At 45.3% G+C, this 16468-nt stretch overlaps 1 protein-coding gene across 4 annotated transcripts in view; it reads right to left on the reverse strand.

Moving 5' to 3' along the window:
* The window catches only part of SGPP2 (sphingosine-1-phosphate phosphatase 2), a 36937-nt gene that overhangs the window by 1634 nt on the left and 18835 nt on the right, over positions 1–16468 (reverse strand). For 3 of the 4 annotated variants that reach the window (XM_061453039.1, XM_061453038.1, XM_061453041.1), the window contains 2 exons: positions 8419–8598; positions 5762–5851 (listed from right to left, as the gene is read on the reverse strand). In XM_061453039.1, the coding sequence (XP_061309023.1) occupies positions 5762–5851; positions 8419–8598 (270 nt within the window). The remainder of the gene's footprint in view (positions 1–5761; positions 5852–8418; positions 8599–16468) is intronic. The other variant, XM_061453040.1, reaches the window with a different exon arrangement.

A 16468-nucleotide genomic window follows, 5' to 3' on the forward strand; every position in this document is an offset into this window, starting at 1 on the left:
GTATGAGAGCAGCCAGACAAAAAGCAATATTATAAATTTTCCTTTGCTGCTCTCCTTGCATCACTCAGGAAGCAGCAGTTTGTACTCTGACCATGAAATGCACTGCAAAGTCATGGACAGAAACATACTCTTCTCAAGACTATCTTTTTCACTGAGTCATAACAGTTGACTCCTACCATGCTTGGTCACAGGCTAAAATGAATTATTTATAAGAACTTCACTAACAGTTAGGCAGGAATGAGGGGACTTTTCCACAACAGAAATATTTAATGACTTTTTGTTAAATGCAATACACCAGTATGGCTGAAATTTAGCTCTTTATAACTTCCAGGCAATAGATTCACAGTACATTGGGTTTTAAGCAACTTCCAGAGCCATTTTGCGTATTCTTAATAGAGATTTCCACTTACATGTATTCCCTCATCTATGATATGGGGATAGCCACGTAAATTCACAAAGTTGTTCACAGATGCCTGATACATAAAATACCATTAGGTGTCAATATTTCATGATAATCCATCTTTTAATACCATCTTTTAATACACCAGAAGGCATGTATTTGGCCCAACACCAAGTAACTGCATCAACACAAAACAGCTAGGGGTTGGTCCCAGCACTGATGCTCAGAAATCCCATCACCACCCTGTACTTCCATTTCTCACCCCGCTATTTGTCCACCTCAAATTAGAAGAGAAAGTTCTGACATCTCAATGCCCCCTCTATGTGCAATCAAGGAGTGAAACTGAAAAGCTGTTCACGTGCTTTTCAGTTCCAATTGAAGACATTTAACCAAACATTAATATTCCCCTAACAAAGGCTTTGCTGAGATTTATGCAGCAGACTCCAGCGGTTCCCAGCCAGGACACAGACAGCTTCTATTTACAGACCTGATTAAAGTTGCCTGATTTCATTACCCTCCTGGTCAGCCCAGTCCATACAGTGTGTCACCATACGGTAACGCAGCTCCTCTAGTTTTCAAGAAGGACTCAGATAACCAGTTCTGCTCCTAACCAGCAGTCTCGAGACTGCATGCATAAGGAAACTCGTCATGCTGTGGGAAGAAAATACCTTTTGCACCACTACTGAGTAACAAAAAATGAAAAATATTTTAAAAGTAGTGCTTATTTCATCCTTTTTAATTTATATTTTGTATGTATCAGTACAGGTATGTAATTCATAAATAAATAGACATATATTAAGGGTGCATGCTCAAAATTTTTTACCGATCAAAAACGTTGCGAGACTGGTGGTTTATTCTGTTCCCTGCTCTCTCATCCACTAATATACGGGGTTCTCATTTTGGAGAGTCCTTACTAGAAGCTTCTGGAGAGTGCGAGATATACCCAGACAGAGACACCAGTAGTGACTCTCTTTAGTTCTGATACGCATGGGCAGATGTTTGATTTTCTGAACACCCAGAAGAAGCATGCGAGTTCAACACTGGACAAAGACATTTAGCAGTGCAGAATTAATGATTAACCCCCCCTTACTCGTTAAACTATGGAGAAGGTGGGAAGAGGAGGGATGGATCCGATTTCTGTGAGAAAAAATGCTTTTCTGGACTCTCCCTACTGTGCACCCAGGAGCAGGACCTTAGCTTTTCCCAGCTGCTGTCAGCACTCCCAGGAAGCCCATTCTTGCCTGTCTGCCTGTGTAAATACATTAGCCTCTTTCCAAACCCACAATTATAAAGGCATTTTTAAATGAGGGCAGGCACGAATTTTGCTCAAGGTGCTGCACTACCAGCAAAGCTTAAACCCTCCAGTTTCCCTGCTGGGATGGTCCAGCTTCAAAAGCACAGACAAGTCGTCCACAGGCTCCATCCCTCCCAGAAAGCTCCCCCTCTGCCACGCATCTCTGCCCTGCTCCCATACAGCACCTCCTGCCTCCTCTGCAGTGACAAGCATCTGCCTGGGTTTGACATAAGGGCAGCCCTCACTCCTATCGATTTTAACTAGACCTGTCATTTTGGTCTGCTGCCTAAAGAACAGGCCACTATTGGGTTTCTCACACTGCAAGTCATTCAAGATATTTTCCTGTGCTACAGGTACATTAAAAAATATATAAATAATAAAAATGAGGTAATCCAGTTGCATGTGATGCCTGGGAAGCAAAACTGCCTGTCACTGAGGGAGCATGGTAGCAGCGTGGTCCATGGGGACCAGCACCACTGCTGCCCTTCCTGTACTGGGCGGGGTTTTTGTTTCACAAGGCCCCAGCACAGTTTGGTTTAGGACTGCAAAAGCTTTCTGAAGGCAAGACCCTTCTATGCTCTTCCCATTGCAACTAAGGTTGGAATTGCAAACACTTGCAAAATGCTCCCAAAATATCCAATCACCACACCGAACATGGTGGTACTCAAGCATCTTCCACGATATTGCCAGTCAAAGTAACACTTTTTCTATTGTCATGTATATGGTCATGTATATGGTCACTCATTGCCTGAACCCTCTTCATGCTTTCATTTAGTGCGAGATGCTACTCACTCTCCCAAACAAAAATCTCATGTTTTCCGCTCCTAGAGGTTACTGTTTCATCTCACAAGGACTGTACTGTCACAGAGTGTAAAGTGATGCCAGTTCATTGCTTGTTTATCAGCTTTAAAATATTTAAATTAATTTCAGGATTAATGGTAGTGTTAAAAAAAAAGAATAAAACAGATACAACACAGGAGCTAAGCGTGGGGGCTGCAGCGAACCCTCTCCTAGAGGTGTGATCACCAATACGTGCACCAACACTGAGTCAGTGCACCTCAGGGGAAAAAGAAACAATTTACTTTGTTTAGAGAAACAACTTCCAGGTTTCTTTTTGGTCATAAAAAGTGACCTTTTCACTTCTCCCCATAACCTGCCCACACTGGCCAGTACAGGACATTATTGCTTTTAACTCAGGGCTGCGAGAGGGGAAGCTGCAGTACCACTCAGGTTGTCACAACATCAGCTGTGGCTCTGGAGTGAGCCGCTGCCTCCCAAAGCCCCTGCTGCTGGCTGGAGACAGGGCAGCATGCATGGCAGCCAGGAGGAGACCTAGCTCTGCCGCTACAGCAAACACTAAACCCAAATCCTTGGTGCATTAAGAAACATCTACTTCTGACCCTGAAGGGTTAAATGGTGGCTAAAAGCCTCCCTTCCTCCCCCTCCTTTAGGGGCTGCCCTCAAAGTTCTGCCTGATAGGATTTGCAATGATCTTGCTCAAATCAACCCTGGCAGGGGGGTTGGAACTAGATGATCTTTAAAGGTCCTTTCCAACCTAAACTAATCTATGAGCTTGAAACACTGTGCACTAACATGAGCATCATCACCCATCATTTCAAATACAAGATGACTCAAACATGCTCCAGCAGTGGCGAGACAGAAAAACTTGTTCACCTCCCTGAGGCACAAACCAGAAACTGGGCCAAAGTTTTAAGATGGACAATAAATGGGTATTTTCTAAAATATGATTCTCTGGGAGAAAAAAAAACCACCATCAAAACGGTCCAATTGTCTCAAATTGCTTTTTGCTCCTTAAAAATAACCTCTAAAAAGTTACAGATTTGTTGTTTCAAAATGCATCCAAATTCTTACTTTTCCCTTCCCAGGTAATTCCAGATTCCTCTTCTGTCAGCTTCTCCAACTCCCTCATTTAAGACCTAAAAAGAAGGACCCTGCCTTTCCTCTGCTTCTCCATGCACGTGAGATATTCCCACGTTGAGATGGTGCAGGTGGGTTGTTGTAATTATCTCTTAGCAGTGCAACTGCATCGCTTCTACCCCACCCTCTAGCTGGGTGATGCTCTCCTGGTAACAGCCCACAAAACGGGTGTTTATTCCCTTTTCCCTACACATAGTATTCCTTTCAATATGGTTATAATGGTGCAGATAGCCTGCATACCAGCTTAATGCCTCTCCAGAAGGTCTTTAGTGGTAACATCTCTTTTACTGACATGACTGGTTCTTTTGAGGCTGCTCTTGATCCAGAAACAACACCTGCAATGCTGAAACACAGACAGATTTGTAGAGCCAAGACTACAGAAGATGAGCCTGCACAGTGGACCTTCAGCTACAGCAAAGCATGATGCAACCTCCTTGCCACTCCTCTGGTTCCTCAAACAAGAAAAATTCAGTTACACTAAGTCAGTGAATATGTTACCCGTTCATTTGTTCTCCTAAAATATTATGATCACTTAATACATAATTATATCCTGTCAGCATTCATTTTCTATTATTAACTCAGTTAAGAGTCCATTAGACAGAGGTTATTTCAGCTGCTGGCTTGGCTGAGCAGCTCCTGCGCATTGGCCCCATTGCATGTTGGGCAGCACAGGGTGGGAGCCATCCCTCCAAGTGTGGAAAACATCTCTGAACTGCACTTCTTTCCCAAAGGAACCTGTCATTGCAGGTGGAATGTGGCCACAGAGAGAGGGATTGTATTTGGGCAGCTGTCATCACCAGGCATTTCCCCAGCTCTGTCCCCACCATGGCATGCAAAGCAAAGTACATTCACCCTTTTGAAAGGCAGCAGCGCTCACACTTCAAGTAAGGAGCTGCTTTTTCTTTTAAAGCCCTTTTTTATCATGTCAAAGGCACAAAGAACTTTTTCTTCTTTACCCTAAAATCCATCTAAATTTAGAGAAGCCTCATTATGATGGACCAGCAAGGGAAGTATGCCAAGAATTTTTAACTGATTGACTTAAGGTCACTAGCTAAGAAAGGGTGTCTCCAGCTTTGATTTTATATATAGTTTTGATCCACTGGGCCTGGAAGGGAAGGTCAAGCTCTATTTTATAGATAACCTTAATCTCACAAGGGCTCCCATTCTTACAGTCATTGAGTCTCCTTATTACAAACATACTTGGTAAAGAAATGCAATTATTTATGCATATGCAAACAACCAACAATGCGTATCAAACTCCTGCAGGGAAGTAGCTGGGATTTTTTATCTATACTTAGAAAACTGGACAACCCCTCTGACCACTGCATATAACAGATCAATAATGTTTCCCCTTATGAGGAACAAAGCAGCTACTGCATAATCAAAATTGCACTGAAATCTGTTCTTAAAGTAGGACTGACGTCTCTAAACAACTGTGCCCATCAAGGCTGTCATATAAAATCATGGATATTTTATGATTTTTTTTCTTTGGATGAAGTATTTGTGCATCTCAGTCCTTTAAGAATGAATTTCCTTCCCACTAGAAATGAGAAGCTTGACATAATATTATGTGCCATAGCCTTATATGTTAACAGGAGACATGCTGTCCCGCCGTCCCCTGAGGGCAACTCACTTGTCATGTGTTAGCCTCTCCTCTGCTCCCCACTGGTCACCAGCGTGACTCACCAACATGCTATTCCTTCCCTGACACTCCCAGGCTAAACCATCCTGGAATACTTCTTGCTGACAAGAAGTGATACTATTGCACAAAAGGCTTAGCTCAAGAGCAGCACCAGTTGCCCAAGTGCATTCCAAACAATTACAATTTCAAAATAGAAAAGTACAATTCAGATGCCACATCAAACTCACCCGGCTCCTCAACCCACACACACCGCTGCTTCCCTCATGGGATAAACAGTACCCCTGGAGACACAAATAGCAATAGCCTGAGGGTTTCCTCACAGCTGCTTTTGAACAGGCAGCCTGAACTTTAGTGGCATGACTCCTGTATTCGTCAGTGACATGGACTAGGCAGGATGAACATCGCTTGAAGAGTGGGAGATGGGAATCACTAAAGGTAAGCAGAGCTGGAGGCACGACCGGCACAGGGCAGTGCAGGGCATCCTTACCAGGACTGTGTGCATCCCTGTGTAGAGCCTGCTGAGACACACCAGCGTCGAGAACACAAACGCTGCTACCAGACCTAGTTCGAATGGATACTGTAAAAAAGGAAAAATAAATACACCCGATTACACCGTTATTCACTTTAACATCAGTACATACCTGAAATAAAACATCCAAACAGCCAGACTAACATAAGGATTTCAATTGGGAAGCATCTCCTGGGATCTACTTCCCCAATGAGATTAACATGACCCTAGAGGAGACCTCATATTGGCCAACATGCAATCCTGCTGGAAGGCCATTTCACTTTCTGTGGTACCTGCTTTTGTGAAGGTGCTACTGTGGGAAAGCCTGGGAAATTTGCAGAGGTTTTTTCCCCACAATAGCTACCTGCAAAATCCATGTTAGTGCTAAAAGCCTTAAGCAAAAAAGGCACAGCATGTTGTACAAGCAATGCCTGAGGTTGAACTGCAGCCTTGAATCACCCAAAGGGAACATTATAGCTTCAGGGACTGACAAGAAGGTGTGTGATCAATAGCCCTCAAGCAGCGGGCTTGGAGGGGAAAAAATCAATGACTGGGCTGAAACTAATTCAGCTATTAGTGCAGTCAGAACTGCTCTTCCTTGTGATACTTAAGGTTTATTCATCTTATACAGCTAGCTTTGCTTAACTCCCTCTCTGAATTACCTATGACCATGGGAAGAAGTGTTGAAATAAATCAACATTCAAATGGGAAAAAAAAAAAAAAGGAAAAAAAAACCTCAAACCAAAACACATTTGGTAAAGAATAAGCTTAACATATGAGCCCTTAATCCACTCATTCAAATTCTGCAACTGAGTATCCTGGTGGGCTCCTTTCAGTCTATAAAGGAGAGTTTTATGAAAAAAAAATAAAAATAAACCAACCCAAAATACAAATAAATGAAATCAATTCACCCGATTTGACATCGGGCCTGTACAGCCAGCCGAGAGGCTGATGACTGACACGGGTGGCCACAGGTCAGTGAAAAAATGTGTCTGTGGAAATTCTAAGCATAACAACTCACTTCTGACCCTTTCCTCCCTGGGGTACTCCAGCCTTTGGGACAGAGAGCTCAGACCTGGCTGAAGATGTCACTCCTGGTTCATAAAACACTATTTTTTGCTCAATTCTCTAAGCCTTTGGAGGGTTTACACCCACTTTATTTCCCCCTCAGCAGGCCACATGGGAGCTGCTCCACATGGCAATTGATGACCTGGGCAGCTTCAGAGGCTTGCCGCATAATGGACTCCTAGATTTTTCTTTCTTAACAGAGGCAATCAAATCATTTAATTATTTTACAGCAGCTTTGTTGTTTCACGGCAGGTTCCAAGAAGTACAAGACAGCCTGTGAAGAGCTGCGTGTCCCACTAGAACTTATCAATAGAGGAGGAGGAGGAAGGGCTGCTGACCAAGTCTTTCAGGCAGCTCTACACATGGGATGCATCTGGCTTTCCAGGGCTGACAAATATCCCATCTTATGGCTCCTCCTGCCTATCCTCATCCCACTGTCAAGCTACTCTGACCAGTTACCATACAATTACCAGGGAACAGAGGGCTGGAAGTGCAGCTTTAGGCACCACTGACCTGCTCACTCACGCTTGCACTGTGGGCAGAAGCAAAGCCCACTGCTTCATGGCTGGGACCAGAGGAGTCTCCAAGTTAAATTAATTCAGAGATATTGGTGCAATTCAGAAATCTCGATTCCTACGAGCTACAGCCCCAGGACACAGCACCTTGCACTAAAATGGTGGCCAACTTTTGTCCCTGTGTACACGCTGGCACTGAAGGAATGACACCCAGAGACACTGTGACAGCAAGACCCCTGGCCATATTGTGAGCCCTCTTAGTTACACTGGTCTATCTTTGAAATACCCCTCAGAGGACTGAGAAACATGCTTGAATATGATGCAGCCTGGAAGTTATTATTGCTAGAGTACAGGAAATACATGTTTGGATTCACAAAATAAAACAAAAATAATCACTGGGGAGAAAAGAGAAATAAACCTTTTAGAAGGATTAAAGGCTGAAGGTCTGGGGAAAATAATTGAGATCTCTCCTCAAGCAGTGTACTGCCAGCACAGTGAAACTGCTGTTAATTCTTTGACAAACAAGCTTTCAATCATGTCATATGCTATTAGTCTAAAACAAGTTAGAGCCAGAGAATTTTCAAGGATACTTTTTCTGCACCATATAAGATCCAGGCTACCTAAAGCTACTTTGATTTCCCTAGGAGCCAGCATTTCCCAATGTACAGCATTGGCTTGATGGGCACACGGTGAGCACAAAATGTTGACACTGGGCATCTTCCACAGCAGAACCATGGCTCCCTTCATGGTCATCTTGTGTACAAAATGCAGTGAACTCCCAAACCTCGGCAGGGCAGGGCAGTGCAGTGCAGCCCACCCACAGCGGTGACGGGATTCATGCTAAAGAAAGGAGATTTCTGCTGAATCTCTTCTTGTGTCTATTATCAGCCAGCTATGGATAACCACAGCAAAAAACACGTCTGTGAGAATAAATACATAGCTCCTCTGGAAGCAGCAACAGCTTTGGTTTGGCTGGCTTTCTGTAGCTTGCTGGAAGCAGACACATGCTTTTCTAAATTTTTTTTCTCTTTTTTTTTCTTTTGTACCCCTTACCTTGTACTGGTTCATGGTTGCAATAAGAAAGGAGAAGGAGATGGCGGTAGCTGCCATGGCATGGGTGGAAGGCATCCCATACTCCGCGTCCGTCCTCATTTCCAGCTTGACAACAGGGGGCGAGAGGGGCCGAGGCCACTTCAGGATGTCCTTGGAGACTTGGCCTATGTACATCACAATCTGAGGAGAGGAAAGGCCACATGGCTGTCAGTCAGCATGGGCAATGCCCACTCAGCCCACCTCTATTTATGCGCTTTTTCCTGCAAAATCCACCACCCCAAGTGCAGAATTCATCCTCTGAATTATTAAAGGGGTTTCCATTATCCCAGTCAGTGAAGGAAGCAGTACAACTGCACCACGTTGTAGCCTGATCAGAAGTGGGACCAAAGGAGGGTTCACTGACCAGATGCAGCAGTACGGGCATGAGATGGACAGCTGGGTCACAACACCCCCTCCCTTACAACCCCTCTCTTGCAAATAAGAGAAGTTTTTCCGCCACCACGTTCAAATCACTGCCTTGCCCAGCTCCACGCAGCAGGTCTTCGAGGGCAGCACCAGCTCTCCTGGTCCCGGCAGCTCCCACTCCACCCACCGCACCAGATGCTGCGGGAATCCAGCCGGGATGCGCCACCACCGTGGGTATTAAATAACAGCCTTCGCGTCCTCGGGGAGGCAGCAGAGAGACAACTGGACGGGCAACATGAAAGTACCAGTTCTCCTGCCTAACTCTCCAACAACAAAGAGCTTTTGTGCACTGCTTGGGACACCAGAGGTTTAAGCAAGGACTTAATTAGCTACCAATTAATAGCTAACTAATTAATAACTCAACAAGCACTGCAACGTAGTGATTTTGGGGGGAAATGCTGCATTTTCAGGTCACTGCAAGCAGTAACAATGGGAAGCAGAGGCAAGATGCAAAACTGGGCAGCATGCCCGAGAGATGCAGCCTATTCAGAAGTGCCCGGGTTGAAATCCTCTGCTCCTCAGCACCTTCTTCCCAAAGGCAATGGAGTCTCAGCATTTCTCAGTGAGAAAGACGTGAACAAAAGTCACCCAGGCTGTTTCCGGAGGATGTATTTGTCCCTCCCTCCCTTTGGATGGTGCAGCCAGACATATGCAAAACAGGCTCCACAAAACAAAGTAAACTTTCTTTTTTTTAATACAAAAATCAGGTTAGATGTCTGCCATAATGTCTGCCATGAGAGCTCAGCTGCTGCTGTGTGAGACGGCTCGCTGTTCTGCTTCTCACGCTTCTGCTAGCAAAGGAGGGGGTCTTAAAATAACATCCTTCCTATGCTGGTGTTAGCCATATGCCAAAACAGCAACATGATCATCCGTTGCCACATTTGTCACCAGCCACATGGCATCCCTGGCTCTCCCACCAGCCATTTAAAAAAAATGGCTTCAAATTAAAATGAAGACGTCAGGATTCACAAATCAGGATCAGGAAAAAGCCAAAACATCACGTTCCTCCACCCCCCTCTCTGCAGCAAAGCACATGCCACAGGAAGTGCTAGGCTTACAGCCAGCAGCAGAGCCTGAGAAGCGACTGCTGGTGCCTTTGCATCCTTTATCCCTCATCACGTGAATCACATTACCACCTTATTATCAGCAGCACCAGTGACACACCTAGCAGGTCCTACCTCACCCTGATACATGGGGCACAGGGCAGTCAGCAAATACCCTGCCCCAGACTGCTCACAGTCAACAAGGGCTCAAGCACAAGCATCTTAAAAGAAACACCTTTGGGGGCTTATGTGGTTAATGCCACTGGTTTCCAAATGGATGCAAGCACACCTCTGGAAGTTACGTAAATTCCAGGGTTGAAAACAAAATTACTCTCTCCAACAGAACATAAAACATGGAGGCTACCATTTGTGATTCCATCTGAGAGGCAAAGTAGGATGAGCAAGTTTATCAGCAGTCCTTTGTAACAATTACTTCCACCTGTAGAAGTATTATTAGCACTAATACGTAAGAGTGTTACAGAAAAGGAAATGAGTCATCTTTGAAATGAAGGCTATGCTGGGACTTCTCTAATGCTGAAAAACAGGCTGGATGTTGGAGGAGGTATGGATAAGCAAGAGTACCAGGTATCCCCACAACACCTTTCTTATGGCATTCCAGATTAAATTCTGACCCTTCTATTAAAAAACAAACACACAAACCACATATTGTATAGACACATAGTGTTATGGGAGGCGAGATAAGCTCCGTAAAATATGAAGAGGAGTCCAGAACACGTTCAGACTAAGCACTGATCTCTGAAGCACCAGACCTTTGTCTTTAGCTCCTCTGGGTGCTGTGCACATGTTTTTACACACAACGTCCTGGGTTATTTGGCAGGAGCAGCGGTTGTGGGTGTGGTAGAACATCCCCCATCAGCTGAACTGGCAGGCTGCCCCAGAAGGCAAAGGATGGCAAGTGCACCACTGCTAAAAGCCACCCAGCAAAGGTGCTGCTCACAGGTGGCTGGAGGAGCACAGGGCTGCCCATGTCCTGTGGCTCACAGGACAACAAAGCAAACAGTGCAAAGCCCATGACACATCTGCCAGTGGTGGCCAGAGGGATGGCCCCATGGCATGGAGCAGGCCAGGCAGAGCACCAGCTGTAATCTACACACCTGTGCCCAGCCCACAGCATCAGCCAGTCCTGCTGGGTACCATCAAACAGCTGGCAACTGAAGGCAATAACCCTGTGAGTGTACCACGCCCAAACATCCAGAGCTCAGCCACAAACAGTGGAAACAACAACAACAAAAATAAAAGAAGCAGGAGGCCACCAATGATACACTCATTACATGACAAGTGTTCTGCAGAAACACACTTATACCATTATATTTCATTGTAGGATAGATCTGAATTGCACTCTACTGTGGCTTTCATCTTTTCATCTTATGAAGATGGTAAGTAACTGCCTTGGTTAAGTGGCATATTCTCTCTTAAGCCACATTTCATTATTTCCTGACCTTATTTCTCTGTCATTTTGGATTTACCCTCTAACCAGCCCGGGAAAGAAAGCAAGCTGCCTCAAAGTTTTAGCCTGTTACCAGCTTTTTTCAACCAAGTAGATGAGAAAAACACTGTAATAAACATTGTGAACTGTAACCATTGAAGCACTGGAAGGGGAGAAAGGTGATGGAGAGTTGAGAATGGATGACAGACTAAAGATCAACACAGATGCTTGACTTGAATTATCTGTTTGTGCACTGCCAAAAATCCTTGATGGCCATGGATTTAATTTAGCACAGGCAGAAATTACCCCAAGTCCAGACCAGCAGGTAACTTGGCACTGCTTAGGTCCAGAGGACTGGGTAGTTTTGCTGCTATTTCCAGCCTACCCCCTAGATGAGCCAAACAGTGCATTCCCAATGGATTTGGACAATCAGGGGTGGGAGGTTAAGGCCTGACCCAGGATCATGTCACCTTGTAGCAGCTGATTGGCAGCAAGTTTTATGTGCTTTGAAGTCTAAAGCAGGGTGATCCTTCAAGCTTGCAGTACAAGGCTTCACCCAGCTCCCCTTTCTTCACTAGGACTAGAGGATTTATGGAAAGAGGAGCTAGGTTCAAACCAGGCTTACTTAAGAGCTGAATTAAACCCATTTCAAAAGTCTTTAGAAGCCCATGTACATTTCCTCCCAAGGGGTCTTCCAAGCCCAAAGTTGAACATTGGAGAGAAGAAGGAAGAGGCCCTCGAACACTGAGTGAGCAGACAATACTTGCTGTCTGGAAGGCACGGCAAAGAAGAGAAACTTTGAGCAAATCAATTCATTGTTTCTTCCCTACGTTGCAAACTTCTTTTGCCTACCTAGAGTGCTGTATTACAGCTTTCAGTGTTTTCTCCTGTATTTATTTCTAGCAAAGGCTGTGCTCCACTCCAAATGAAATTCTTCCTCTCTGCAGATCAACCAACTTTTCTGCAGTTTGATAGGAAACTGTTTGCAAGCATCTTCAGCGTAAGTCATTTCAATTTGCACATTAATAAGTACCTGTCTCTGCATGGGGAAATTTCTCTGAACCTGTTTCCATTACTGAAGCAACAAAGTTGAAGCTGTGATGGACTGCGCAGAACACAATTAGCTGGAGAAGATAACTACACAGAAATGCATGGGAATTTAGTTCAGATTCCACAAAAGTGGATGGGATGGGACGGGCATGTCCCTTTCCCCTGGAAGCTGACAGCAGCAGCTCTAACTACCCTGTAGCTCAGACTGTTCAAACTTTCCAAAATGAAACTTTACCATTTCACACCTGAATTACGAAGATGTGCTAGGGAACAAGGGGTGTTGCTTGGGCTGGCAGGGAGGGAGGGGAGCTGGGGTTCAAGGATGGGAAAGGGAAAAGTGCCACAGCCCAGCACTGCAGCCATCTCAGATGACTGGGCGCCCACAAGTGGGGTCCAAACCTGAGTAGAAGCAAAGCGATGCTCTTTGGCATCACAGAGGACCATACAGGGAGCCTCTGTCCCAAGACCCCCACCACTCTTTCTCCTCTTAGGGGAGGTTAAAGGGCTCTGCTCTACCTCTGTATTAGCAAGTCCTACAAGCTACAGTTGGGATAAATGCCACAGTGTGAGCCCTTACTAAATAAATGATAGCAAAGGTAAGGTGGACCACGGTATTGGAGCAGAGTGTGGTGTAGGAGTCACTGGCAACAACCATGCACATGCATAACGCAGGGAAATACTGCTTTCCCTTCTGTACTGACATGTGTGCATGTACACACAGGGAAAAGTTGCTCACATACTGCTGCCCGAGGGGTACCCTCAGGAAGTTATGTCAGCTCCGTAGTATTTGTAGTGTCACTTGACAGTGACATGGCAGCACCAGCTGGAGATGTGGAAATCATATACTCATAGGATGGTTTGGGTTGGAAGGGACCTTAAAGCTCATCCAGTTCCAAACCCCCTGCCATGGGCAGGGACACCTTCCACTAGACCAGGCTTCTCCAAGCCCCATCCAACAGGTTGCCTGGACAAGGTGTGGCTGCCCCATCCATGAAAGTGTTGTGGGGTGAGCGGCTCTTCCCCTCCCTGTGAGCATCAGAGTCCCATCAAGTGACCTGGCTCCTTGACACTTGTATAACTCTGGTATTGCTTCAACGACCTAAGAACTGGGTTTGCTCACCTGCAGGTGTTGCCTAGCATTTTTCAGTGGCTTCCCCTCACCACTCTTGCAGTCACTGTGGGCAGCACTTCTGCAGCAGGAAGCGAGAGCACTGCATGCAGATGCGCCACCATGGTGTGGGCATGTACGAAGGCGGACAGATAAACACAGCCAAGCCAGTTTCATATGCAGAGGCACAGGACCCGTGCATCAAAGCACAATTTTCCCCATGGAACATTTCCATGACAGCTGCCTGGACCCCACATCTGGCAGGATTTAGGAAACAGGACCAGTGCTGCAAATCTGCTGTGTGGCACATCGCACATAAGTCCTTCTCTGCTACAATCTCCACACAGGGAGGGACACACTGGACCATCCCACAGGCATGCGAAGGTCAGGAGAAGCAATTCTTTTTGTACTTTGTAATATTTTGGTTAACAAAGGTGAACCAGAACGTATTTATTTTCAACTTCTGATTTCACAGCTCTCCCGTTTGTGCTATTGATCCATTAAAAGGACAAGATGAAATTCTAGAGAAGACACAGGGTCAAACAGCATTGGTGACATCTTCCCTGAGACACGGTGTGGCAGCCTGACTTTGACTCTGTTGGTTTGGCTCTCAAATAGAAATTCTATAACCTGGCTCTAGAAATCCTGACCTGCAATTGCATTTGTCATCTTCCCAGAGAGGAAATTTACAGTTTGAAAATGATGCCGCTTTTGTTTTTATCATAACCACTGTGTGCTGATAGGAGTGACAGAGAATATCAGGAACACTGGCAAGAGGGGAAAAAAGTAAAGACACACTATTAATAAACTGGCATTTGCAGGAAATTAGGCCAGAAGAAGCAAAGACTATTCGTGGTTACCAAGGCAGGTGTGACTAATTCACCATATAGAAATTAAGCCAAGCATCCAGTCAGCACTGTTCAGAGTTTCTATTCTCAGCATTCCCCAGCTAAGTCTTAAATGAGTAGATACACACTGCAACAGATAGTAGCTGTGACTGTGTCCCTCGAGCATCAGCTGGTTCACAAAGAGTACCAGGACAAGGAAGAGAATGTTCTCATGGAGATACGCCTCACTTCCAAGTCAATGCCAAGAACTAAGGTTTGGTCTCAGGAAAAAACACCATGAAAGCCACTGAGCAGCACTGCAGGCCTTTCACACCAGCAGCAGTAGAGTCAAGCCCTGCAGAGCAGCAGAGCCCCAGCTGCTCCCCATTGCCTTCCTGCATGGAGGGATGCCAATGGCAGCCATGAGGCTGGGCACCTCCTTGAGGCGCACAGGCCTTACGGGAGAGGGTGGCTGGCTAGGAGGGCTCAGGGATCTGCCATCTGCAGTGCAGTTGTTGTTTTCCAGAAAATACATCAATCTTGTGCATGCTGTTCAGCCATCTCCAGGAAAACAGGGCTCCATCACACATAATAGTGACCTGGGAGGACAAACACCATCACTCCAGCATCCCCCTTCCTTCTTCTTCCTCCAGCTTTATACACTAAGACATCATATGGTATGGAATACCCCTTTGGTCAGCTGGGGTCAGCTGTCCTGGTTGTGTCCCCTCCCAACTCCTTGTGCACCCCCAGCCTTCTTACTGGAGGGGTGGTTTGAGCAGCAGAAAAGGCCTTTGCTTCGTGTAAGTGCTGCTCAGCAATAACTAAAACATCCCTGTATTATCAACACAGTTTCCAGTACAGATCCAGACCATACTCCTATACTAACTACTATGGAGAAAGTAAAGTCTACCTCAACCAAAACCAGCACAGAGGACTTCGGTTCTCTCAAGTCAGACTTCAGAAACACAAAACTATAACAAGATCAAAAGAACATCTAGAAATACAGCCAACCAATGTCCTAGGATATTCACTCTGTCTTTAAAGGAAGACTTCAAACAAAAACTGTATTTAAATGTGTCTTTAAATAAGAGAAAGTTGGGCCCAGTCTCCTGGTAGCAGGAAAAACTAGCATCACATTGGTCTCATTTATCATAGAATAGTTTGGGTTGGAAGAGACCTTCAAAGCTCATCGAGTCCAAGCCCTCTGCAATGAGCAGGGACATCTTCAGCTGGATCAGGTTGCTCAGACCCACATCCAGACTACACATTTAACACCTAAAAACGGGAAACTGTTGCACCTGGTGGTTCTAGTGAAACACGAAGGTTTACAAATAAAAACCCACCCCACTCAGTTATGAAAGCCCCACTGGCACTTTTTCTTCAAGGGCAGAATACAGCCACCAGCACATACAAGATCCTCTTTCAATCAACACTTTATCAGCATTTTCTCTTATGGACCAATTATTCTTCTATTCTGACAATTTTATACTTACTTACATGCCTGAATATAGTCTTACCTGTTCTTACACAGTGCGATATATGGCACTTTAAAGAGCTGGGCTTTTGAGTGACTGTGTTTATCAGCTGTTCCAAGCCTGTTTTGGTGAAATGTTGCCAAGAAAAGCACAAAAACACATTGGTAAAACGCTGCAAAAGCACAAAAAACTAACACAAAGATGAGAATTAACAAACTCTGAAGAATCACTAAACCGAAAGTTTGCTGTAGATTTGTGCTTTCCAAAGCAGCACCCAGGGATCCAATCACCACACACTACTGTCAGTGGCATCATGATTACAGATATATTCATGCTGGTAAACTCCCAGTTATTCTGAAAGCAAGAGCTCAGAGCTCAACATTCCCAAGTAATTAAATGCCAACAGCATTTGGAAAACCATTCCTCTAAAAGGCAGGAAGGGGAATCATAACCATGGATTTAGACCCAGGACTTGAAGATGTCTGCATCCAGAGCCACTTGAGGTGCCCACAGGGGCACACGCAGCCCAGTGGGTACCTGCCTGGCACCACCAGCAACCAAATCTCTGTTTCCCTTCAGAGACGCCTCCTTCAACCCAGTCAGCAGCTTACTTAGTAGTCAAACACTGACAG

The sequence above is a fragment of the Pezoporus flaviventris genome, unplaced genomic scaffold (assembly GCF_033815535.1).
Source record: "Pezoporus flaviventris isolate CSIRO_AGI_PZ_B2104156 unplaced genomic scaffold, CSIRO_AGI_Pfla_v1 ptg000013l, whole genome shotgun sequence".
Taxonomy (NCBI): domain Eukaryota; kingdom Metazoa; phylum Chordata; class Aves; order Psittaciformes; family Psittacidae; genus Pezoporus; species Pezoporus flaviventris.